The 27511-nt window shown below is 36.8% G+C and overlaps 1 protein-coding gene and 1 long non-coding RNA gene across 4 annotated transcripts in view; one reads left to right on the plus strand and one right to left on the minus strand.

Annotated features, from left to right (window-relative positions):
* The window catches only part of LOC120527503, a 96890-nt gene that overhangs the window by 41198 nt on the left and 28181 nt on the right, over positions 1–27511 (minus strand). The gene's annotated exons all lie outside the window — the stretch shown is intronic.
* The window catches only part of LOC120527502 (PDZ and LIM domain protein 3-like), a 58795-nt gene that overhangs the window by 10006 nt on the left and 21278 nt on the right, over positions 1–27511 (plus strand). For all 3 annotated transcript variants that reach the window (XM_039750988.1, XM_039750990.1, XM_039750989.1), the window contains exon 2: positions 15934–16085. In XM_039750988.1, coding sequence (XP_039606922.1) covers positions 15934–16085 — 152 coding nt within the window. The remainder of the gene's footprint in view (positions 1–15933; positions 16086–27511) is intronic.

Here is a 27511-nt window from a genome sequence, read left to right on the forward strand (position 1 = left end):
AGGGTCTATGTCCAGACAATATTTCAGTTTATATTTTCATTAAGTTTAAAACATTTTCTAATATTCTGTTTTCATTTTGTCCTTCTGGAGTATTGGATGTTGATTGATGAGGAAAAAAGTGAATTTAAATGATTTGAATATCAGGCTGCAGCAAAACCCTCATTCAAACAAGATGTGAACCACAGCAGGGTTCAATATTTGAAAAGGGTCTCAGTCCAATTGTTTTGGTTCATACAAGCGTGGGTTTGGTGTGTTTACCTCTACCTAATGTTTACTTTAGTGGTAGACTGCCCATAACTCTAAAACTTACATTTTAGGAGGATCAGAAAATGGATTGATGGATGTTTCAGCATGCTCCCTTTTACCTCATTAATTGTATTCTCATAACCTGATGCTCTATACAAACTAATCATATACTGCTTCAGCTGTTCATTTTTAATTTTCTGTTACAGATGTCTTGCTGACTTGCTGTAAGTAATGCAGATAATAAGCCTGATGCAGGGCATGAATTGATAACCTTGTGGGATTGATTACAGTCAAGTTATGTATATGTACTTCTCAGGAACTGATGCCAGACTGCTGTTGAACACACAACCAAAGTCACAAAGGAGCAATTTTATGTCATTCAACAAGTTTAAAGTTACCCAAGATAGCTGCATTGTTACTCTTATGTACCATACAACAACAGCAGAAAAACCAAAGCAACTAATTTAATTCACTACTAAACTAAATATATATATACTTTTAATATGGGGATTTAATCATATTAAACTAGGCTGAATGGTGATAAACAGTAACGCTCCTAGGAAATATCCTAGTATTTCAGTCCTGGATCCTCTACACAGTCTGTGTGCAGTGAGATGTTCTCACAGTGTCCGCATAACTTTTCTGAGGTGTCCTAAAGATGGGCATGTTAGATTATACGGAAAGTCTAAATTGATCAAATGTGCTTCAATGGAAGTATTTACATAGATGTATAACCCAGGCAGAGTTGCTTTGTGCTTTTCCACCAAATCTTTCAGGTTAGCCTCTGTTGTCAAATGCCTCTGAAAGAACTATTCTAAACTGTATTTATTTAATCACTCTAAATTATAAATTATGCTTTTATGCAAGTGCTTCAATATTGTTAATTGTGTTGTAATTTTCTCCACTTTGCAAAATAGAATATGCCTTATAGCATAACAAACAATTAGTTAAAGGGCCTATCATGGCGTGCTGACCCATCCAGGGATAGTTTCTATCTCATGTTTGGTGCTTCTGGGGTAGGATCTCGCTCCCCACAACCTTGCACTGAAATTATAAAGTTCAAGAAGTTTATGAAAGTTACATTTTTTATGATAAATGGTTTAGCATATTGTTATTGTAGTGGTTTGAAGTTTACACCTTCAGGGACATCAGTTCGATTTTTAGCCTTGGCACTGGTACTATGTGGAGTTTACACCTCAGTATGTTTGCCTGTATTTTCACTGTGACCCCAATAGATCAGTGTTTGAATATGCCCCTTATGTTGGGATGACAGCCTATCCAGGATTATTTCCTGCCTCGTAAAAGGTAAGCTGTGACTCCCTATGATCCTCTAATAGAATTAATGGCTCCAGGAACTGAATAAATAGCAAGCTTTCTTTAAGTTCTTGAGTTTCAGATTCTTTTGAAGGCTCATATTTTAAGTCTAGGCATGCCTAACACTCTTTGGTGCTTCAATATTAATAATTGCATTGAGCTCAGATATGCAATAAAAATGCTGCACTATACTATACATTACAACCAGCACAAATGAGATGATATAAAGGTCAGCAAGGGTATGCAGTGGCAAGTCTTGGCACTATTGCAGGGTTCAAATTTAACAATCCTCCTACCAAGTAGAGGCACCATCTCAATCAAATGCCATATTAGGCACTTGAACCAAATCACTATTTCAGCTCCCGCGGCTAGGATTATTGCTTTCTGCACTAGCCATGAAGTAAAGACCTAATACCTAGTGTATTAGTGTGCCCAAGCAAATTTAGGGATTTGGGCAGATTTGGTGGCTCTGATGCTAAGGATCTGCAATGGTATCTGGGAGGTTGCTGAAACAAAATCCTGGGACTGCCAAAAGTATCATACTACTTTAGGCAATTAACCTGAAAATTGCTCCGGGGACGCTGTACAATGGCTGAACCTGTGCTCTTACCCCCAAAGTTCACTTGAAAAGACAATTTCCCCTTGGGGAATAATAAAGAATATCAAATAAAAAAATAAAAAAAAACCGAGTTTGATTTTCACTCCAACCACTGTTAGGGTGCTGTTTACATATTATACAAGTCCTTTGTTTTTCCTCTAATTCCAAAAGACAAGTAGACATGGACATTACATTTTCACAAAGCACCTCATGACTCTCATCAGGTCTTTAGGGTTTGAGAAGGAAAGTTAATATGGATGTTTGAGAAGGGACTCTATTTTATGCTACATCTTGTGCGTGGGGGACAAGGTCTAATCAAAAATATCTCTTTGGGAACAGGGCAAAGTTATTATAGTTAACGAAAAACTAAAATCAAAACTGAAACAATAATAAAAAAATTCATAAACTTAAATAAAATAACCGAAATGAAAAACTAAAACTAAACAAAACTATTAAAATAGCCGAAAAGTCTACCTGAAATAAAATAAATTTATTAAAAATATTTTTAGTTTTGTAACAACCTGGCATACGTAAGGGCTAACCTAAGCTGCATGGGTCCCAGAATTAATCAAAATATGTCAAGAAGAATTTCTTGATTGAAACAGGTGTGGCAGTAATCAGGCCTGGGGGTGGCTACAGAAATTAAACTCAGGTGTGATACACCACAGTTAGGTTTGGATTTTTTTTCTCCCTAAATAATAAAAACCATCATTTAAAAACTGCATTTTGTGTTTATTTGTGTTATATTTGACTAATGGTTAAATGTGTTTGATGATCAGAAACATTTTGTGTGACAAACATGCAAAAGAATAAGAAATCAGGAAGGGGCAAATAGTTGTTCACACCACTGTGTATGTATGTGTAGATATAGATAGATAGATATAGAGATAGAGATAGATATAGAGATAGAGAGAGAGATTCTTTGATTCCCTCATTACAGCTAGGTGGGGTCTGCACACTAATTCAAGCCTAAGAGGTCTGTTCTTTCTAAGCCCCTATGATTTTCATGATCACACCTGTCAGAACACAGTAGGATCAATTTTCTAATTTTTGATATCTTTTCAGGGCTGTAGGTGGCAAAATTCTGTCTATAAATTTTATGTGCCTGAGATGGATTCAGAGATCAATATGGCTGGTAGAAAATAAAGAACAGTATGGGAGGTTTTTGAATACCATATTGAAGACATTAATTGTAAGCACATTGTATTGGAGTAGGATATGTTGTGTGCTGTAGACATTTAATGTAAAAAAAAAACAAAACAAAAAAAAAAAACCTGCAAACCTTAAAATTCACCTGACTTTCATCACAATTTGGCCCATTCGGAGCAAGAAAGGGAGAGGATGAAAAATGGCAACAGTCAGCCATAGAAAATATTTAAAAAATTATAAATTTGTATAATTTTTCATATTCGATATCTGGTTTTGATTGCACTTGTTTTTATCAGCCAAAAAACAAAACCAGATACTAAACCATGTAGTGTAGTAAGCTTCCACTAACATTAAACTTATATCCAAGCCATTTAAGTGTACAGTTCTGTCTGACTGTGAAACAAAACTAAACTGTATAGTAGCTCTTTAACCATACTATAATTGCCTAAACTGAAACTAAAATATAAAAATAAAAAGGAAAAACTAGAATAACCTTGGAACAGGGTCATGCAGAGTTCTGAAGGCCATGAGAATGTTTTCAGCTCAAACTTCAATAAGATAAAATCTAAACCAAACAACTAGTCTTAAGCCAACATGGTTTACTATGAAGAATATCAACATTTTTATTTATAAAAAAAAAAAAAAAAAGTTTTACCCACTAAAAATAAAATGAGTGTTATACTGTATGCAGTAGATTTTTTAAGCTAATAACTGTATAGCCAGAACTAATATTGCAGAAATGATAATGCTTTGTGAATAATATATTTATTTACTCCTTCTATGTACAAACATAGTGGTTGCTACAAATCAGCTCCTTGAATGATCTCATAGAGTATAAATTGCTGCTAAGCAAAATGGAAGGAAATGTAATCATGGAACAGCTGTCCTTAACAAGCAAGTCAACTGATGAATCTGGCAGGTGCCAAGGCACATGAATGCTTTTGGCATGACTCTATTAAGATGTCTAGTAACTAAGGATGATGTCAGAGGCAAACTACAACTTCTGTTGCACAGAAAGAGGAGGTAAAATGCATGCCTCGCCTGTTAGATCAACACAGCTCTGTAAGAAATTCATCTGCTTAGATAAAGCATAACAGCCTATGTGTAGCAGCTCACAAATTTAAACAGAACATCTGAGTCACAGCTATTTTTCAGAAAGATCCACACACATTGTAGAGGTTGAGTGGAGTATATCCTCTGTAGTGTTATTTATGTACCCTGAACCTCTAGAGTCCAAATCTACCAAGTCTACTAGTAAATTGTCTGTCATCCTTCCTGCATGGTACCAGAGGTACCAGAACCTTATACAATCATAATCAGGAGCAAGGCAGGACACTGCCCAGGACATGACTAGTTCATGGCATGGCTGCTTCACATATGGACCAATTAACCTAACTAGCATGTATTTAAGAATGTGGAAGGAAAACTAAAGTAAACAGTGAGAAAAATCCTAAAAGTGTAGAAAATCCACATGGGTAATGACTAAATGTGGAAATCAAACCTAGAACAGTGGATCAATAAAGCAGCAGTGCTACTCATCACACCATCCTTCCATCTTCTTTTAAAAATGGCTTAAAAAAAAGTATAGCGTATACATTAATTCATTTTCCATCTATCCATCCATTATCCACCCCGCTATATCCTAACTACAGGGTCACGGGGGTCTGCTGAAGCCAATCCCAGCCAACACAGGGCACAAGGCAGAAAACAAACCCTGGGCTGGGTGCCAGCCCACCATAGTAATTCATTTTCCAAACCTACTAATTCCAATATAGGGACAAAGAATGCATTACTGTTCATTTACTATCCATTTATTCATTCTTTTGTAATCCCAACCTGAAATAATTATACTATGTTGCATTATGGAAATCAGTACCACTAAAGGGTGGCATCATGGTGGCATAGTGGTTAGTTTTGCTTCCTCAGAGCTTTAACAGAGTGGGCTCTCCACTTGTCCAGTGTCTGTGTGGAATCTTTTTGTTCTCCAGATGGCTGCATGGGTTTTCCACCCATATCCCAATCAAGTGATCAGTGGTTACGGACTTATTCTTTGCAATAGCATAGTTAAGTGAGTATGCACATAAGTGAATAGGCCCTGGGATGGTCTAGACTCTGGAGCCAAGACTAGATTTTGTTCCATCCTTGCTCACAGTATTGCCAGGATAGATATTGGCCCTGTCACTTTAAAGGAAAGGTTTGGTATTTTTCAAGTCCAAATCATTTCTTCACAAACATTGTATATATGCATTTGTAATGCAAAACTGTGTTGCAAAGTCCAGCATTTTCACCAAATTAGAAAATATATATTTTGCTCACACTGGCGCTTTACATTGGGGTTACCGGGGCATGGGTACAGCTGGAAAACAAAGGCCCACCAACATTTGTTGACAGAAGGTGCCATTTAGAGTCAACTATTAACCAAACGCACACATTTTGCGTGAAAAAAACTGAAGCATCATTATGTTTGCTTGATGAAAATGCTGAAAGAATACTCATCAATATTTGCCTAGCACTGGCATTGCAGATTGGCATTTAAGCCTTATGTTATTCCAGTTCAAAATCTGCCTTATCTTTGCTTTTTACGCACAGGGTGACCTTAGTCCTTATTCCACTGTTGAAAGTTTTCAGCTATTTCTACACAAATGACACATTTATAATTATCACGGTACTATTATTATTCTTACTAAATCATTTTCCATGTTTCTTTGTTGAGGAGCTCCCATTGAAGAATTTATTGGTAACAAAACACATATCGCACATTCCAAAACAACTGAAGTAACAACTAACAACTAAAGTGGCATTTTTCGATACCATTTTAAAAAAGTTTACTGTCCGCCATCAATCACAGAGTAGCCCCGTAAAGTGACGGTAATACAGGTACAGTCAAAATTATGTTAACACTAATGGTACTGCTATATACATACATATATACAATTTTTGTGGACAATTTATTTGCCCCATATGGTATACATGTGTTGAACATGATGGCGAACAGATTAAGACATTCCTGTAAATCATCTTGCACATATGAAGTATGTTTCGTAAATAAATTATTTCCACTATTCAAATGTTAACATAATTTTGACTCATCCTGTACACCTAAAACCATAAAACGCAGGCCTGATCACATCACTGCATATCACGAAACTGGAGGCGACTACTCGTACATATTTACTGACAGCCAGGCAGGCATTTTCATGGAGTACATGTTAAATCAAAAAAGAAATGGCATGCAAAAATATGCAAAAACAAGGAGATTTGCGACAATCACACCGTAGTGTGTCGTGCCAAATCAGAAGGGACAACTGAATTCCACAGGACACATATCTTCATAACAGGGGACCTATATGTGAGCAGGTGAATTTCAAATGTTTTTCATGCCTAACTTTTGTTTTGATTACCAGTTGCGTTATATTTAGTTGTTCATTCATTATTCTGGCACAAGCGTAACCAGACTCTCATTGAAATTCACGGCTGTCCCCTCAGCAGCGCCGTATACTTAGAAATATTTTCCCATATGCTTCTCCACCTCTAATGTAATTTTCAGCGCTACTCCTTCACACCAAATGCGGGATATAAACTAGTCTTTATGCTGCTCAGAGATATGCAAGGGGAGCCCGTACCAACAAATATGTTAATGGCACATCCAATCAATAATAAAAAAGGCCTTTTGCATCTGTTATAATATAACATTTTAAAGCTTGAATGAACTAAGTAGAAATTAACTATTTTTGGTCGCATTTGCGATCATTTTAGTTGCAGTATGAGGCCCTGGCGGAACAGGCAGGGCCACATGGAGGTTGCTTCTGGGCCACATGTGGCCGACGGGCCGCCATGTGAACAGGCCTGCTTTAAATCATTCAAATCAAAATGTGCGATATTTTCAGTCCTGTGGCTCTCTTTTATGACACTTCATTCTCACTTACTTGAAATTATCCACAATTCTAAACATGGGTCCATAAGTCCAGGGGTGTCGAACTCCAGTCCTGGAGGGCCACAGTGGCTGCAGGTTTTCATACTAACCATCTTCTTAATTCGTGACCAGTTTTTGATGCTAATTAACTTCTTTAGCCTTAGCTTTAATTAGCTTGACTCAGGCCCCTTAGTTGCTTCTTCCTAAATTAGCAGCCTGACAGTAATGAGATATAAAACAAGCAGGACATGACCAGCTCACCTGTACACATCAAACAAAAACTGAAAATAAAGATGAAGGTCTCAGGATGGTTGATCCCGCAGGTTACCAAAACATTTTAGGAGTTCTTAGAAAAAAAACAGAATATCAACAGCTTTGGAAATGTTTGCTGTGGCAAAAAAAGAGAGCAGCAACAAGCCATGGAATTGAATAACGGGTTTAATTAACAGCATGAATCAGCTTCTCATTAAGGAACTGGTTGGCGTTTGAAGCCCCAATTTAACTGGTCTTCTGTTGGCTCGTTTCATGTCTCATCTCTGTTTGGCTGTCAGTTAATGAAGAAAAGAATTAATTCAGAAGACTTAATCCTTAAAAAAAGGGCTTTTAAAATAGAGGGAAAAGAAGTTAATTAGCAATGAAAACTGGACACTAATTAGGAAAAGGGTTAGAAAGAAAACCTGCACCCACTGCGGCCCTCCAGGCCTGGAGTTTGACACCCGTGCATTAGTCTGTTGACAGTGTAATGTGGCATTGTAAAGTGCACACATTTTCTTCAAAGACATTAAGTTGGTTTTAATTAACCATTTTAAGTTATTCTTAAAATTAAAACATTTGTCTAGGTATGCTCATTAATTGCTTAATAGTAGTAGTCACATTGTGAAGAGCTTGCACATATGCATTCTTCCCCATTCTTGTGTCCGTTTTCTTATCAAACTGACATGCAGGTTGTAATTCAGTTTGATTTTTCAAATGCCCAATTAATACGCTTTTGAAGGAGCAAAGGTTTGGCTCTCTACAGCATAGAGACTTGCCTCAATAAATTGCACTGATTGCTTGATAAGACACTTTATTTGTCGATGCATGACAATTTGTGTTTGTCCTGAACACAATCGCGTGTTTTCAAGCCAGAAGTAATTTTTCCAAAAAAAATAATTGAAATCCTTTGCTCTCAAAAAAAGAGAGAAGCTACTCTGGCTCTGGAGTGTATCAACCACTTTTATGCAAATAACAAGTGTTCTAAAATGTCATGCTGATTGTGAATTTACTTGGACTTGAAAAACAAATCAGTGCTTCTTCATTTGCAGCAAATAAACTTTTATATTCTGCACATTCTTACACAACAAATGTACTTTACATTTACGTAGTTGTAAGTAGACAAAAGGTCTTGTTGCATTTTTGCTTTTTAAAGTCATACCCTTTGTGTATTAAGTTCTCCTGACTGGACTGGTATAAACGTGTTACAGTTAATAAAGTTTGAAAAAACAGACAATTGCAGAAGCTAAAAAGAAAGCTTAGACTATTAATGGACATTCCAAAAATTTTTCAGTGAATCATTGGCATATGCAACTCATGAACAAAAGCCAGATCAAAAAAGCTACCAAATAGGTTTTTATTAAGAACGGTTTTTAAAATGTCAATAATGTTTTCCAACAATTTGTCTTATGATTGGTGCCCTTATGCTTGCATTGTTACAAAATGCATTCAAATGCCTTTGCAATTGTCACTCATGGGGTTTTCCTGCCTACTGTGATAGCTTATTCTCCTTCTTGCTCTTCTGTTTTTGTGTACAGAATCTGCTAAAAACCCATATCATATTACGGTGGTTTATTTAGCGATTTACAGTCATAGCTTTCATTTACATAATCTTAGCGAGTTTGAGGATAATGAAGACAGTTGCATAATATGAAATGCCCAGTGACTCACTCCGACATAATCAAACAGGTTTGAGTTTGTCTTTATTTGTAATGGCAGGCTTGTGTGCATGACAGCTGACAACCAACGAATGCTCTTCAAGAAGTACAATGCATGTAATAGTGACAAGGAATAAGGAACGTGGATGTTTTAGACCTCACAAACAGAATAGAAGCTTGTCCGTCTCGTATTTTATGTGCCATGAGAAAATGAAGGTTGAAAAAAGAAAAAAAAAGCGCAGACATGAAGGCTAAACTCACCGTACAGCACTGGCTCCATCACACAACATGCAATTGGCTATCTCAAAAAGGATCAACCACGAATTTGCTTGAAAGTTGGCAAGCAGTTGCTAAACATGACTTTGACAGCATTTGTCAGTCGTGTAAATTGACATGGTCCAGCAATGCATTTAGCAACTGCCATTGGCAAATCCGACTCACCCCAAAACTAGAAGTAACATAGGTTAGTGTCAGTCTAATGATAAATAGAAGTCTGGGAGATATGCAAAGAAATGTTTCAGTAGACTCTCAAGTCTAAAAAAAACAGGAACTTTTTCAGCAATCTTAATATTTACAAATTAACCTGCTTATGAATTTAAATGCCAAAAAAGTACATAATTAAGCTTTATAAGATGTTTGACAGGCATACTCCTGGTTGTATAAAAATAATATTGTTCATTAAATAGTACATATCATACGCCGATAAATTATATCTTGTGACACACATATCCCAGGACAAATAAATGTGCAATAGGGTGGTCCTCAAACCAATACAAAGAATTGATGTTTATGGAAACATTTCTCCACAAGGCTCATTTTTATCCATTAGGAATTGCTGGTTTATCTGTGACATTTTGCCTGATTGTGAAACATTTAGAGATCGATCCATTCTGAAAATTTTATTTGCATTGTTAGTATGTAGATTCTTTTGTGCTGGGTTCTCATCTGGCTAAGAGATTAGTAAACAATACAAAAACTAAATAAAACTGAAACAGAACATTCCAGTAGTAAGTGGAAGTTTCTAGAGCATTCTACTAGTAAGGAAAGGTTTCATTTTTAGCCATTTTGATAACAGGGACATGTAGAAACAAGGAAAACAATGGTGCAAAGTCTGCCATGGCCACCATTGCCAGACATTTCTCTAATAAGATGAAACACAAGTTGGAGGATCTGGTAACAGGAAACATAACATACTTCATTGATGTCTTTATGGAAAAAGGCAAAGCAAGGTCTCAGTCATTTCTCAAGGAACCACCAGAACAGTGGACAAATATGATCCAGTCTTCAATGAATTTTGTGAACTGTCTGCATGCATGATGGTACTGAACAACAAAGCTGAAAGAGGAATAAGTCTCATTGAAAAGTACAATGTTACACTGACAAATGATGGAACAGCAGCAATTTATTGTTCGACTAGTGTGGTGTTAAGGGTCCACAGCTCACTGAGCACAGGCCATTTTTAATAAATAAACGATGTGCTCGCGGCTTAGTGAGAGGACGTTGGGCCATAGTGGGCCACGGGACGATCCGTAGGGTGTGGGCGTTTCTCACCTAGTGCACAGGTGAGGAACTGCCCACATTCATGATTGTCCCGTGGCTAATGCTGCAGCGGCCCTCGTCATTTTTAAAAAGAAGCGCGAGTCGGTTTTAGAGGGAGGAAAAAGAGAAACGATCGGAGAGTGAAAGGAAAGGAGAGGACGGAGGTTATCGGGAGCAGGTCGGTGAGAGAGAGCCGCGAAGAGCGAGCGGACGGGCGAGCGAATGGCGCCGTGGACAGCTGCGTGGAAGCTGGGTGTTAGGCCGACACCCAGGTGTTTGTGTTGATGTCGCTCCCGCTGAGCGATCAGGTAGCGGGAGTGACCAGGGAAGGCGACTGGCCGCAGAGGCCATGGAAAGGCAGCGGAAGTCGGGAGACTTGGTGCTGGAATCCCCAACGTGGGCGACCTGGCCGTTGGTTGGAAACCAAGTTCTCCGGGACTGGGATGAGTGCCATACCGAAGCCAGGGATCGGGAGGTCTCCAGTCTCGTGCGTGTGTTTCAGGAGGGCAGCTGCAGAGAGCGTCTTGCCTGCTGCGATGCCCAAACGGGATTAGCAGGTGAGACGCTAACAGAAGAGCACCGGACTTGTTTGTTGTTTTAAGACTGCTTCCTGATCATTTTAACCTCTCGTTTTTAAGGATTGTTTTTTTCTATTTATTGGTTTTACTCCCACGTTCGTTTTATGGATTATTCATTTAATGAAGAACTGCACTATTTATTGGAACACTGTTTTTGATTTGTGGACTGTTTTAATAAAAGCACTTTTGCACTTTTTACCTTCCCCTTGCTCAGATGCTCAATTTGCCTCCATTGACTAGCTCACTCGGTTTCATTATCGACGGTGTGAGGTTCGAGTGCTTCCAATAGCAATGGGAGTGTGGAGCCAGAACCCACATCGTCACAACTAGTCACTAATCATCACAAGAATTTTCCAACTTCAAAGACAGTGCTCAAATTTTGTAGAGCTGCAAGTGTGGAAGAGTTATCCCCTTCTTAGTTGATTGCCTAAAAACTGCCAAAGGAGTGATCTCAAAATGTCATTTTTATTCATTAAAATTGTTTGTTCATTATAAATATAATTGTGGAGAACTTGAGGCTATTAGTTGTTTTTTGGACACCCTAGTGTGTGTTTATTCATTTATTCATTCATTAATCCCTTAAATTTCTTACACTACATAATCACCAGATAAGAGTAGATAATAATAACTTTGTTATCAGTGAAGTTTATTCAAGTCAACATGGGCTATAGTATTATCTTTATACTGTAAACAACAATGTAACAATTTGATGCTTATTCTCACACCACCTGTCATGTATATTTTGGAGAGAATAAACGGACGTCTCTGTGCTTTGTTTTCATTAAAAACAAACAACAACAAAAAAAAGACTAATTTTTCCCTGTTTAAATGTTAAATTAAACATGTTCATGTTAAAATATCATGTATTTGATCTTTATCATTCCATTCATATTTTTTCTAGGCAAACAACATTTAAACACACCAGTAATATTGGTGTAACGTGTCAGTAATCGGTCATCTTTACCCACATATCAATATCATTACCAGACTAAAAAACTCCTTATTTCTCAGACACTACTGATTAATCCCATTAAATGTCACTTAGTATTGGATCTTCCATGAAGCAGGACAAAACCTTTAAACAAACTACAGGTCAAATTCCGTTATAACGAAATTTTAATTACAACGAAGTATTTTTATGGTCCCGACTGTTTCCCCATATGATGCAAGTATATAGAAATTCCGTTATTATGAAGTACGTTCAGCAGATACTTTCATTACAACGAAGTGTCAAAAAGACCTTGAAACACCTGAATGAATCATCCGCAGAGCAGTTAGTTCTGTGGCCGCAGCTCAGTTGTGCACAGTGATCCCGAAACAGAAACACTGTCATTTTTTTTTCTTTCTTCGAACTTTCCTCGTACTGGTTTTTTTTTTTTTTGCCTGCTTTTTTCAGTGATATCTTTTGCTTATTGTTCGTCAACATTTTTAAAAACATCCATTGGAATTTAACTTGTCATCCTCCTATAGAAACGGCAGACACGAAAAAATAACAGTTCATATTATAAAAAAAACTTTACATTTTTGCCGGTCTTGATTGCAGCAAAAAAAAAAAAAAAAAAAAACGTTGCCAGTGAATTCGGAATTTCGCCATCAATGCTGTCAACTTTTTTGAAAGACCGAGCAAAAAAAGAAAAAAAATCTCGGGTTGCAAACGTATGTGAATTGCTGCATTTGAAGACGTTGGAAAAAGCTGTTTTTATGTGGTTCTGAGATGCTCTTTTAAGAAACATTCCTATTAATGCGGCACTCATTCAAGTTAAATGTGAGGTTTGCAAACTCTCTTGGGACCTCCCCTAACTGAACGACACGCCAAAGAGCGTCACGAAGTCCAATCTCCACGTCTATGGAAGACTGTTTATCTGTTGCCGGGGCAACAGCTGGCTCAAAGATATTCTGCTTCTCTCTGCCAAAGCAAACAGAAAAGATATCGATGGGTGATGCAGCCTGACTGCCGTGTCTGTGTATAGCAGTGTGGCAGATCACCCTACAATAAACAAGTGTGCCGTTCCTGTTTCAAGCTGAATAAAGTTTGTTTTCCTAAAGTACTGCGACTCAGCCTCGTGCTTTGGGGTGCAAGACAGGGACTTATAGCACAACCCCGATCTTTTATGATTTGCTTCTGTGTCACTTCACTGCACGCTATGAGCCTGTTTTTGCCCTGCTCCAGCAACGGACAAACAATCTTCCACAGACGTTGCAATCATATTTCGGGAAAGTGTATTATTGCAAGGAAATGCTGAAAAAATTCTCATCAGCATAACTTGTAGACAGGAGGAGATTAAAATGAACACAAAAGAAGCTATTGAAATGATTGCAAACGCCTGGGCGCAAGTTAAAGAAAGCATTATAGTAACAAATACAGAATCTCATTACAATTAAATTTTTGTTATAACGAAATATTTTTTAGGTCCCTGGGAGTTTGTTATAACGGAATTTGACCTGTATACCTTATCCTCTTTTACTTTTTCACAAATCAACTCATTACTAAAAACATCCTAGCATACAAAAAACAGAACCTCTACAAAACCACTAATGACAATATGCTCTAACACTTCAAAAACACTTGTGTCCATATCCACCAAAAGTTAAATCAGAATGCGTCATTATAGGGTTGCCGTTTAAGAATCTGACAGCAAACTAAAATTCCTGCAAAAAAACCATATAAACACAATGAGAATGTGTAAACACTCCATACAGAAGATAACCAGGAGAGGAAACAAACTGAGCTTCATTGTGTTTTGTGTACTTTGAAATTTAGACTTATTAAATTTCAGCTTTCTATTTTAAACTGTTACACTGTAAAATTATAAAATAAAGTATTACTTGTCTATTTCACTAAATTTGCTTCAAACACAGTTATTCAATCAACTAAATCATATAATATTTGCAAAGTGGTGAGCAAGGCTTCACAGTCCTGAGGCTATTCCACTGCTTTTGTGGAGTTTGCATGGCCTACTCATGTTTGCGTGGGTTTTTCCTCCACATAATCCATTTCTCCTCCCACATTCTTAAAATGTTCAGATTATATTATTGATGGTTCGGAAATGGCACCAAATGAGGGAGTAATAATATGCCAATATGAGGAAGGATGGATAGACAATTTTGATCCTGCTAAACAAAAGGTATCACTTAAAACCAAGATGAATGTCAGGCATGTGTACTTTGTAATTTGAGAAAATCAAAGTTGGTTTGGGATATGTATGTATGTTCCTGCACACAGTGCACATTACTGATATGAGTAACCCTGAATGCAGGAACATATTGTGCATGCCAAGGGCAAAGCTAGAATCAGAATGGGTGACAAATGACTGACACAAAATCCGATCAGGATGTGGTATTGGAAGCAGACAGTGAGAATTCTACTGTATGCTCTAATCAGATTTCAGTACTCAAATGTAATCTTTATGTATAATATGCTACCGTGGCTGTTCGTTAATCTGTCCAGGATTTTAAATCATCTGTAACTCGCAAATCGTTTCACCTATCGACCTGAAATTTGGTACACATATACTACGTGACGTCTACTATCCGCTTTCTAAATGATGATTGACCTCCAAGGTTATTCCTTTATTTTTATTTTATTGTAGAATCAACTCTCGGCAGCGGCCACCAGGGTGGCCATGCGGCACATGTGTATGGGCGCCGTTCTCATCCCTACCAGCTTTGCTGTCACTTCCCCTACCTGTTCATATCTTAAATCATTTTTGAGGCAGATTGAAGACTTAAGTGTTAAAAAGAAAATTTACTAAGTAATTGCAACACAAACACTAACTTAATCAGCTTTAATGCGAAAAGATGCTGATGAAAGAAAAGAAGAAGCAGGCCACTAGGGTGGTAAAAAGAAGAGCTGCTCGGGAAGCAGCAGGTGCATCAACTTCTGAGCAGACAAATGCTAAATGTACAGAGAAAGAGTATGAAACCTATGATGCTCAAGTAAAGTGTATTCGCAGTGCACCGTTACTAGTATGTGATAAGTCATTTAAGGGCTCATGCAAGGTTCACTACAAATAGCTTATGAATAATGAGATTTATCTCTGAATGAAAATGTGTTATAGTCCATTTCACATTGTTTATTAGTAGGAGCAAATACCAAGTAGTGGTTGATGTTGCCAAAAGCTTTTTGCTAACACAAGCTGCTTAAATAATTGACTGAGGTTTATTAACAATAGGAATACACAAAAGCATAATTCCATGTAGCTGATGGCTCAAACAGTCACGCAAGCTGTTGTCAAAGTAAAATTACATCTATAGCTTACATGCAACCTGGATATGAAGGTTGGACTGCCAGAATTGGTGCTGAATGTGCTGTATATTGTTGGCACCAAGGAGGATTAAACCAACAACCTAGAGTTCATGCTGAAGTAAAAACTTAGTCAATAATTCCACTGCAGCCCTTCATATTTTTATAATCCATGTTTCATCAGGACTTAAGCACTAAATCTTTATCTATTCCACAGAAAACTATGCCAAGTCAGGGAACACCTTTCACTTGGTTTATACTACAGCCTACAATAAGCTGAATGAAGTGTAGACTCCCTTAAATGTTTAGTTTGTTTTGACAGAGAGAAGGAAGGAAAAACTAATGTCTTTTTAAACTTTTCCTAAATTATAAATACAAAAATGTATGAACTAACAATGATAGTCATCATTATGCTCTTTCTATTTATACTTTGTATCTTTCAGATTACTCCTGGAAGCAAGGCAAGCCTGGCTAACCTTTGCCCTGGTGATATTATTCTTTCCATTGAGGGTGTAACAACAGAAGGAATGACTCACTGTGAAGCTCAGAACAGAATAAAGGATTCAACAAATCAACTAAACCTAAAGATTCAACGGTAAGGACTCAAACAGCTGGAACCAGTGACATTCATTTATGTTTAGGCAAAAAGTTTAAAGAGTTTGTGGTACAAGATATATATACTGTATATATAACATGGGTAAGAGTAACTGGTTACTTTAAGCCAGCCTTTTACGAGTGAAGCCCGATTTATATATTTGTGTTGAGCCTACACTGTCAAAAGCAGTTCATACTTCTACATCATGCTGTACTGCAGGCACATGACCGAATGCAAGCTGCCCTGATTTGTAGCATGTAATAAAAGCAAATCATCCATTAAAATGCACTCAGTTTTTGCTTTCTATACTGTACATTTTTTTTTCACATTTTCATGCATTCACTGACTTCCATATCAATTTTAGCCTATATTTCATGCCATGAATTGACACCCATGATTGTTTTGGTAGGGTTGTAATGAAGTCATAGTCACATTTTTGAGCAGATGCACAACAGGTTATGTGAGCTTTCGTATGGCTACGCTGTAGGCTCAATACAGAAGTATAAATCAGCCTTGACATGGGTGTTCATATGAGGCTTTAGCACTTTGTTTAGTTTGGCTTTTTTTTTTTCTTTCTTGGCATGAGAACTGATATGCAAATCCCAAATTATGATACTGAAAAAGAAAAAGATAGATGGAAATCATCAGTTGCAACTCATTCTCATCTTCTTGTAGTTCACTTTCTGCAGTCTTTAATATCTTTTGGGTTTATCTCTTATATAACTTCCACCCTGGTCTTTTTGAGTCTCTCTCTACTCCTTATCCCTGCACCTTCTTCTTCCATTGTTTCTGGTCTCCACAGGACACAGAACCAACCATTTCACTAGATATGCATTTTTACGCCCTGATTATCCTAGTGTCAATCAGTTACAACTTGACATATTTCACATCATCAGTCATATCTCACTCTCATGCACCATACAATTCTTCACACATTTTGAATGAGCACTTCGTCCTGTAATATTTCTTCCATGAATATCTCAGCCTTATTAGTTTCAGCTTAGAACTGTGTCCTACCTAAGTGTGGAAAGGTAGTATTATTAGTTTTACGATTAAAACATTAGATATTACGCAAGTAATAATTTTTTTTCTCCAGTTCTATTTTTCAACATTCTGTACTGCACAGATCAGCTTGTAGCATTATTCTATTACTATTATATTTGTACTGTTTAATACATTTTGTCAATGCCAGTTATTTCAACTTTTTTATGAGCACTGCTAGTTTGGTACTCCACTGTCAAGATGTTCCAGGTTGCTTGTGCTTGGGGAGGAGGTTGGTCTTGGAAGTCACATCTTGTGGCACTGGAAGCCAGTGCTATGGAAGTTGATTCAACTAAGATAACTAATAAACTAAAGAGCACGGTGTGTATTATTGTAGTAAATTCTGGTCCTGAAAAACATAGGCAATCCGACTTTAACTTTGGTGACGGTTTTGTTACCTTCTTCAACTTGTGTTTGGCTTTAGACTAAGACTCATCTCCTTGTCCATATAACAAATCACATCTGCTCAGTTTATACTGGCAGAACAATAGATAGCAACAGCTTCATACTTTCTTCAAACCAAGTTCTTTACTAATATGAAAATTTACAATCAAAGTCATCAGCATTTTGACAGTCCTCACACATAACTTTAACAAAGGCTGAACCTGCCTTCAGCGGAATCCGTCTCTCCCCATTACATATTTGGTGAAGATACTTCAGGTAGCCCATGCACTTAAGCATCCCTGAGATCTTTACTTCCCAGCCATGCACCTGAATTTTACACACTTCCCCTACAACGTCCCATTAGTTAATTTCACCATCTATTTTACTATCATCTCTTTCAATTCTGCTTCACTTCTTACCAGCAAAACAAAATTACTGTGCCAAAAGATCTCTCATGGCAGTGCCTTGTATATTTCTTTAGTAACCACAACCATCAGTACTACAAATAGCACTCCACGCTGAAATGTTCTTGAATATTATTTATATACTGTAGTGACATTACTTGAGACATTAGTGCCAGTAAATTGGACACTTAAAATAACAAAAAAAAAAAGATTGGTATGATAGAGGTCTTAAATACATCTTGTCAAACATAATATCCCGAAATATGTAGCATATTTTTGTCTAAATCTTGTCCAACATTTATTTTCAATTTCTATGGATGTTGTCAAACTATATGTTCTCTCTATTTACCTCAAAGTTTCATTGATATATAAAAATACACTTTAATCACAAGGTTCAAATAAGTTTGAAATAAGCTGACTTTTTTTCTAATCTTCAGGAATTCTTTTTTCCAAAGTTACACAGGTTACCAGGCATTCAATTCCTACATCAAGTTGCCTTCAACGTCTACAATAATATAACAAAACAAAACATACACTGATATAAACCCTAACATGCTTGAAAATTTTGTTTTAACAAACTCCTATCTTTGTTGCTTCTTTAAAAAAAAAAAAAAATAATTGAGAAGGCAATTTTAGCTGTTTTCAGGTTAAGTTTAAAGGGCTTCCTGCACCATTCCTCCAAGACAGAAAGATCAATTCTGGTGAACCTATAAATATCACTGAATCCCCTTTTCAAGAGCCGTGGGAAAAACACAATCACGCAATCCTAAACTACTTCATAAGGATATGGGAAAAATTATAGTGTTTTCTTTTTTAGTTTCCATGGCCCTTCACAGCAGTGGAAAGATATTGTAATCACATACAGTATTCCAAAACAAAGCATAAATCTCTCTTCAGTAACGCATTTTCAATAAGACTGGCAAGGTGACACTGAGTTATGACACAGACAATTATAGCTTTGCAGTATAGGATTTTTGCTCCCCTTCTGCTGTACATGCTGTTGAAAACTTGTAAAATCAAAAGAGATAAGACAACTCAACACTCAGAGCCAGTAATGCTAATAAACATGTTCAAAGGACGTACAACAGCTGTCAAAGAAATTTTCAAAACAAACTGTCAGTCAATGAAAATAATCTCTTACTTAATACCACTTATGACTGCTTATAGTGCATCAATAATGATTTGTACAACTTCAGTCTTGTAGGATGAGCTACAGTATGTCACCAACCTTTTACCCCCTGAGAACTCTCAAAAGATTTAATTAGTACTGTCTCCGGAAGATTTTCCACATCCATTAGAAGGAACACTGCTCTAATTCAAAGGGTCCACACAAAAGAAAAAAAGACAACAAGCACTGAAGCCATGATACAACAGAACTAAGTCTGTTTGTGGACAAGTCCTGTATTGCAAATTAAGCCAAGAAAGATTAAAGTAGATAGAAGCTGTGGATGAAGAGACACCCTTCAGGCCTGATTTACAAAAGGCTGGATAAGCAAACAGACTTCCTGTCTCATGAAGCAGTTGAAAAGATAATGGCCAAAGGAAAAAGAGAACACAGATTTGCAGAAGCTGCACGCAGATGGGGCACTGGGGGCAAAATGTCCTAAGATCAGTGGCTTGAGGATGGGAGTCCTTGGCCATGTATGGTCACACAAATAATTCTGATGGACATCATTCTCATTTCATATTACTACCAGTGATAAGCTCAGATGCTGTACAGTATCTTATGTATGGCATATAGCTTTATTAGTTAAAAGAGAACAGTCACAGTTCGTTATTTTTTAATACTGAAAAGTTCTCTTTCATGTGGGAACTTTGAAGAAAGAAAAAAAAAAATCATGGTGTGAAACAGTGCAGCCACTTTTATAAAAATCACCAGAAAGCACTGGACTGCTAATGTCATTGGTCTAACATTGAGCATGTGGAAGAACTCAAATCCCAAGCATCAATGTGGCAACGTGAAATGACATGACTCCGTCCCCTAATCTTTCCTTTCAAACTACTTACATTTGCCTTTATGCAATTGGAACTTGTTTCATTACTTATTTTATTTATTGTTGAACTTTTTTTTTTTTTTTTTTAATAAAAGTTTGCCTCAGTTCAGCAATGCATTTGCCTTTTCAGAGTTGCTGGAGGTGGAAAATAACTTACTTGTTTGATTCTGATACTAGTGTGAAGCCATATATGAACATGATCACCCCAATTTACATGACTACATACGAGGTGTGGCAGAAAAGTAATGAGACTGATTTTTTATTTACCAAAGTTTTTATTTTTTTCAAACATCAATGTTATCCCCTTCAAAGTAGTTCCCTTGAGCAGCTACACACCGATGGAGACGTTGTTCCCACTGTTGGTAGCAGCGCTGGAAGTCTTCAACCGGCATGGTCTTCAGTATGTATGTTACACTCTTTTGGATGTTTTCTAAAGTCCCGAAATGACGTCCTTTGAGGACATTTTTCAGTTTAGGAAAAAGGAAAAAGTCACACGGACTGAGGTCAGGTGAATAAGGGGGCTGGGGAACCACAGGAATGTGTTTTTTCGATTGTCCTTCTGCTCAATTGTGAGGTTTTTCGGCACCATTTTGGCACAGACCTATCGCATGTGCAAATGTTCAGTCAAAATTTGATGAACGGTAAATCTGTTCAAATTTAATTGTTCACTCAACATTCTTAATGTTAAACGACGGTCTGATCTCACAAGAGTGTTCACACGTTCGATGTTTTCATTGGTTTTCGAAGTTGAAGGCCTCCCTGAAAAACTTGAGCTCGGGATAAAGAATGTTCCCCATAGGCCTCTTTTAACTTTTCAAATGTCACACTTGCTGATTCTCCAAGCTTAACACAAGATTTAATGGCACAACGTTGCTCCAAATTCCGCTGTTCCATTTTGCGTGACGCACAACCAAAAACACAACTTCGCCAATAGCAGTCACAAACATCACGTAGTTAACGGTTGAAACTTGCACTGAGCTATGGGAGGATACTGATACACGTGCTCTATCAAGGACAACAGCGCAGCGTTGCCAGATCTCTTGCAGTGTTGCCAGTCTCATTACTTTTCTGCCACACCTCGTATCACAGAGTTCTCTACATCACTTCTAATTTATCATTCATCATCATTAAGGTATAAGCCTTATACAAGTGGAGTCTGATGGGAAGTGAGACTACTTTTGAAGGAGTAACATCAGATACTGTACATGAAATCTTTTTATTTATGTTTTTTTTTTTTTTTGAGTAGACGTGACCTGACCTTGTTTGTAATTCCTGTCATATTTTCAATCTGAAGGATGTCATTGCTGAAAAAGTTGTCCCTCAGAGTCTTTTATCACAGCAATGCCCCAGCACACAGAGCGCACAACAGTGGAAACATTGAAAGAAGGAACTTCAGACTGTTGCCCCACCCTTCATATCCATCAGCATTGGTGCCTACTAACTTCTTTCCTGAAATGAAAAAACACCCGCATTGTCACCATTTTAACATAGATGAAGCCGTCATGAATGATGTTGTGCAGTGGTGGGACTTGTAAGAAGTTTCATTTTTTCCCCCCGAAGGGTATCAAAAGAAAGGTGGAAGAAGTGTATTCAACTTCAGGGAGACTAAAATGAAAAATCTTAAAATGGCACCGTGCTCTACCACTTCCTTCCCAAGTAGGCACACTTCTTAGACAGACCTTGTACACTGCCGATAACAAACAATTTGATTTCATTTAATTTGCTCAGCTGCTTCATTTCCATTTGAGAGCATGAATGTATGAAATTATGAGACAGAGGTAGCAGAAGAGCACTTTATCTAGTTTGAAAGATGCATTTCACACTACCACAAGGCACAGTCATTATCATTAAAACTATGACGATCATGCCCGTTCTGATCACATGAATGAAAGTTTGCTACTTCCTGGAAGTTTGAAACAGGTTCTGATATGCTGGTGATGATGGCAATATACAGTCATATGAAAAAGTTTGAGAACCCCTCTTAATTCTTTGAATTTTTGTTTATCATTGGCTGAGCTTTCAAAAGTAGCAACTTCCTTTTAATATATGACATGCCTTATGAAAACAGTAGTATTTCAGCAGTGACATTAAGTTTATTGAATTAACAGAAAATATGCAATATGCATCATAACAAAATTACACAATACTTAGTTGAGCCTCCTTTTGCAAATATAACAGCCTCTAGACATCTCCTATAGTGTTTGATGAGTATATAGATTCTGGATGGAGGTATTTTTGACCATTCTTCTATACAAAACCTCTCCAGTCCAATTAAATTTGATGGCTGCCGAACATGGACACCTCTTACGCAGCAGAATAAGTATTCTCCACTCATCCACAAGTGCAAATCTTGTTGACTACACCAGATCATTTGTCATGGAATCATGTCACCCTCCTTAGCAGTCCAGACATTTCCAATGTAGTAACTTTTTGCCCTGCATCACCACTGCAAGTGTCACAAATATATGTGTACAAACTTCAAAAATTATGGGAAAATACTGGGAGAAAAGATGAGCCTGTAAATGAAGCAAATGACCAAAACCAGAGATCAATGAGAGGACAGACAAAACCAGAAATGCTATCCCAAAAATGAAAATCTAAGTCCAGAAACAAAGTCAGTCTCAAAGACATTCTCAAAATAAAGCACAATCACAAAAAAATGTATTTAATCTCAGATAAATGTGATTTTGCAGAGTCTTCTTTTAAGCAATCAAGCAAAATCTGGTGCATTGTAAGAAGGAATCCCATGACAATGAATGACATGCTAACCTTGGCATAGCAGAGCACGGAAGAAAAACAAAATGGCATCGAAAAGGACAGAGAGAAAATGTTATCATCAAAAGAAAGAATCTGAATAAAAAAAAAACTGCTGCCAGAAAATGAATCTCTAGGTCAAAAAACCCTAGAACACATGCAGGGCTGATGCAATTATGTTACTAGAGTCAAAGTCAGTAAAAATGTAATGACTCTGGCTAAATGTAAATTGAAACAATGTGTTAATATTTCCAATTTCACATTAATTTACGTATTTTTTTCTTCTAGGCTTTTGATAAAAATATAACCTTTTTTTATTTTGTAAGTTTTGACTTATGTTTCATGTTACATAATATTTGTAAAAAACACACACACACAATGGCATCACTGCAGCCTTTAAACCCAAACTTTAACAGGTTAGGGTGCCGATAATTCAAGCTGGTATTGATAAAATGCCTTATATGTTTTGTGCTTTGAGTCAACATAGTAAATACACTACTGTTCAAAAATCTGGGGTCACCAAGAAATATTCTTTTTTTTTAATCAATATACCATTGTGATAAGTGGTCCATGGTGCTGTGCAGGTTTAAAAATAAATAATCACATCCAGAGAGCATGCAGGCTCAGAATGAGTGCAGGTGTGCACCTGATGGCAATGCACCAGGCTTGACAACCATGCTTTGCTCATTGTGCACTCACGTGCAAAGGTGTGCGGATCCATCAGGCGCCTCATTAAACCTTAGAATGGGCGGAGGGTCACATATGCCTCCAATCAAGCCAATATAAGAGGAACCTGCATGGCTGAGAGAGAAAAAGAGAAAAAGAACAGAGAAACAGAAAGAGAGTGGAGGTTAAAGGAAAGATGGATAGAGACGGCAGGAATGGGAGATGCTAGCGTGTGAGGGAATGGAGGTAGGTGGTCAGGAGCGAGCCCGGGGCTGATTTAGGGGCACTCCTATTGAGCGAAGTTGGGGAATAGGAGCGGCCCCACTGAAGGATTGGCAGAGGGACCGGGGAGACCGAGCCAGGTGTTAAAGGTTGACTGCACCTGTCAGAAGGACATTTTATTTTGGTTGTGGAATCTGAACAGGGTAAACGTTGGAAATAGATTTTAGAAGGATGTACCACGGCTTGTAATTTTTTAAAGGACCACCGCTTCCTGTTGTGATTTTAACCACATTTTAATGGAATTTTTTATTTTGATATTTATTTGGAATATTTTAGCCTTAATGATCATTTTGATTTTATTGGATTATTTATTTAATGATTTCATGCACTGCACTTTTGAACACTGGTTTTGGGTTTGCTTTAGTAAAACCATTTGACACTTTTTTGCACCAATCCTTTGCTGCATGGGTGTGTCCTCATTTTCCCGGCTCATCTCTTTTCATGATTATCAACGTTTAAGGTGGAAGAGGCTCCTGGATGTGACAAGGGAGTATGGAGCCAAGCCAGACTGTCACAACCATTAAATTGATTTAATAGTATAGCCAAAGCATTACTAGTATATATAATAACTACTATGGCCGGAAATGACAGATTTGTAAGTTATTAATTTATGGCTGCAATGTAACTAGTTATTAAAAAACCAAGACCCTGGGGCTGTGAACCATCAGCACAAACTAGTACATCACCATGCCATCTGTCTCAATAAACAGAAATTTCAAACCTACAGAAAGCCATTAAAATAATTTGACTACCTGAGTACCAATCCATTGCTACAAAGCTTTGCCGTTATTTCCAGTATCGTCTAACTTAGAACACAGACTAATTTTAGAATTTCTACTTATAATTTTCAAAAAAAGAAAACAAAACACAAAAACTGAGACAACCTCAATAAATGTTGCCTTTATAAGCTAAAAAAAAAAACTACTAAATTATTAGCACTAAATATCCACTAGATGGCAGTAGTAGGCCAATAGGGTGACATTGAATTTGCTTGGATGGAATTCTACTTTCTTAAGAATTTATCTGATATTGTATTCTTCTTCTTCTTATATAGTATACATATATAAAAATTAATTTTTGTCTGCTTATTCAAGCATCACGCAACAATCACTAGAGCTATTTCTACAAAGCCTGGCAGCTATTTCTGGTATAGTCTAACTTTGAATATAGCACAATTAAATAATTAGCTTTCCATATATAAATAAATAAAATATTAACTAAAAGCTAAGACAATCTCAGAAAAAGTTACCATTTTCACTGGACTTGTGTACTTTTTAAATCTCAAAATCATCAGAATATAATGCTTCAACTTTAAAATTTAACTGGTTTAAACTTCAACAGAATTAGAAATTGAGTGACAGCATAAGCTAATTTCAGGTGTTCACGTTGACCACAAAATTGAGAATTTTTAAATATGTGTTTGCCACTCAACAGCTCTTTAACAGTTTATTATATCAAAAATTGCTTGATTCTCTGAATGCTCATTTTATGACAAAAAAAAAAAGTTATATTCAGTTAATGTCTAGGGCAAATAAGAAAGCAGATGACGCTCTGTGATGAGATCTGTGCATGAATTGGAGTAACAAAAGTCTTTTGAGAGTGTGAGTGAGAGGGGACATCATGTTGCAGTTTCACCAGGAGAGCTTCTCAAGGAGGAAGGTTTTCTGTGCTGCACAACCCTCATGGGTCTTCTCAGTGATCGAGTTGTAAATGCACATGTAAATAAGTTGTATGTCATGACTGCGGGCATTCTAAATACTTTATAACATTTTAATAATATTACTATACAGTTACAATAGTTACATACTATTACCTTTTTACAAATGGTTCTTTGTTCCAAAATGAAATCTATCTAGTAAAAGTTCACAAAGGCATAACCACCTCAGAAGCACAAATGCTAAATAATACTAGGAAAAATACGGTACGTGTTCTTCTACCATGATAAGGCCATACGTGTCAGATGTGCTTTTTATTTGTTTTACACATGTAATGCACTTTTTTATCACTCCTCCAGGCAAAGCCCAGAAGAACAGGGAGTGGAACTATAATTTTAAGTCACAGTCAGGAGGCTTCCTTTTGCTAGTTATAAACAAACTGTTCCTGAATCAGCAGAAAACACTTTTCCTTTTGTTTTCCTTTTCCCATTCTTCCCTTTACCTCCTGATAGCTTGTTTCACTTCTGGAGACACCTCAGCAGTCGTACTGCTATAAATTTCTATGTGCAGTAGTTCTGGAGCAACTCTTGTTTCAGCAGGCAGAAACAATCTCTGTAGATGGTTCTGATAAGCAAACTATGCAAATGTGGGACAACGCAGGGAAGGAAGATTAATTTAATATAAACTAACAATTTAACACCATCAAAATATTATATATATATATATATATATATATATATATATATATATATATATATATATATATATACATACACACACACCAGTAATGGTGTACTGCACGATAACATGCGGTGAATACACTTGACTTGAGCATTCACAGTTTTCATACCCTCTCTGTACGTTCACATTCGTTTGCTCAGCGGTTGATGCGCTTGCTGCTTCCTGAGCAGCTCGTCTTTTCTCCACCCTAGCAGCCCACTGCTTCTCTTCTTTCATCTGCATCTTTTTGTGTTAAAACTAATTAAGTCAGTGTTTGTGTTGCAATTAATTACTATCTTTTCTTAAAATTTTCACTTAAGCTGTTACTCAAGTCTTCAATCTGTATCAAGAATGATTTAATATATGAAGAGGTTGGGGAAGCGACAGCGAAGGTGGTAGTGAATGAGAACAGTGCCTGTACACATACAATAAAATAAAATAAAAAGAAGACTCAATCATCACCGTGAAAGAGGATAGTAGACATCACGTAGTATATGTGTACAAAATTTCAGGTCAATAGTTCAAACGGTTTGCAAGCTACAGGTGATTTAGAATCCTGGACAGACAAACAAACAGCCATGGTAGCGCATTATATGAGATATGTATTTGCTCTAAACTACTAAATGATTTAATTTTCAATCTAAATAAGAGGGGCAATTCCAAACATAGTAGAGAATGTATAATTTGTATGCAGGGATCGGAGATAATCTGTTACAGTTACAGTCAATAAATGAGACTTCTGGAGAGCAAGACATCAAGATTTTATTGACTAGCAGAGGAGTAAAACTGCACAGAGTGTTCCACCATCTCCTCTGCTTTAAACTCAGTTTTCCTGCATTTTCTCTTTGGTGTATTTATTGGTACATTCCAGTTACAGATAGACAATCCTCACAAGTCCTTCATAACTTCATTCTATAACATTTCATCTGAAAAATCAACTATGTTTAAGCCTGATACAGTATATACATGGATTTATAAAATAATCATAATGGTCATAAGGTCAATTTAAATATCAGTCATCCTTGTAATAATTTATCAAAACATATTCAGGGAATGAAACCTCCGTTCAGAATAAGAATGAGTTTATTTCTTTGTATAAGCCACTGTGAATTCTACCCTGCTCTGTCAGCTATCTATTTATAGAGTTAAACTTTGTCATCTGAATCTAAGCTATTAAAATCCAAGCAGTTATAATGAGGTTACACTTCACTTATAAAAAGCACTTTTATTTGGTGTTTTGTATTGTTATTTACAATCATTACATTCAATTTCCGATAAATTAAAGGGTTTATAGTCCCTCCTGGCAATCATTACTTTGAAAAGAAGCATAAGCTGGAGTTAAATTGTAGATAAAGTATGAGAACAGCAGTAAATTTGCAAGTATTCAGTGCTGTGCACTGGACTGCTTATTGTTTCTATTTGCTTTACAAATGAACAATTTTCAAAATGATCTGTTAACCGGTTTGGGACATTACAGAATTGCTTTTGTTAAACATGGCTATTTGTTTATTCAAATATTGTTAAAG

Source organism: Polypterus senegalus, chromosome 4 (assembly GCF_016835505.1).
Source record: "Polypterus senegalus isolate Bchr_013 chromosome 4, ASM1683550v1, whole genome shotgun sequence".
Taxonomy (NCBI): domain Eukaryota; kingdom Metazoa; phylum Chordata; class Cladistia; order Polypteriformes; family Polypteridae; genus Polypterus; species Polypterus senegalus.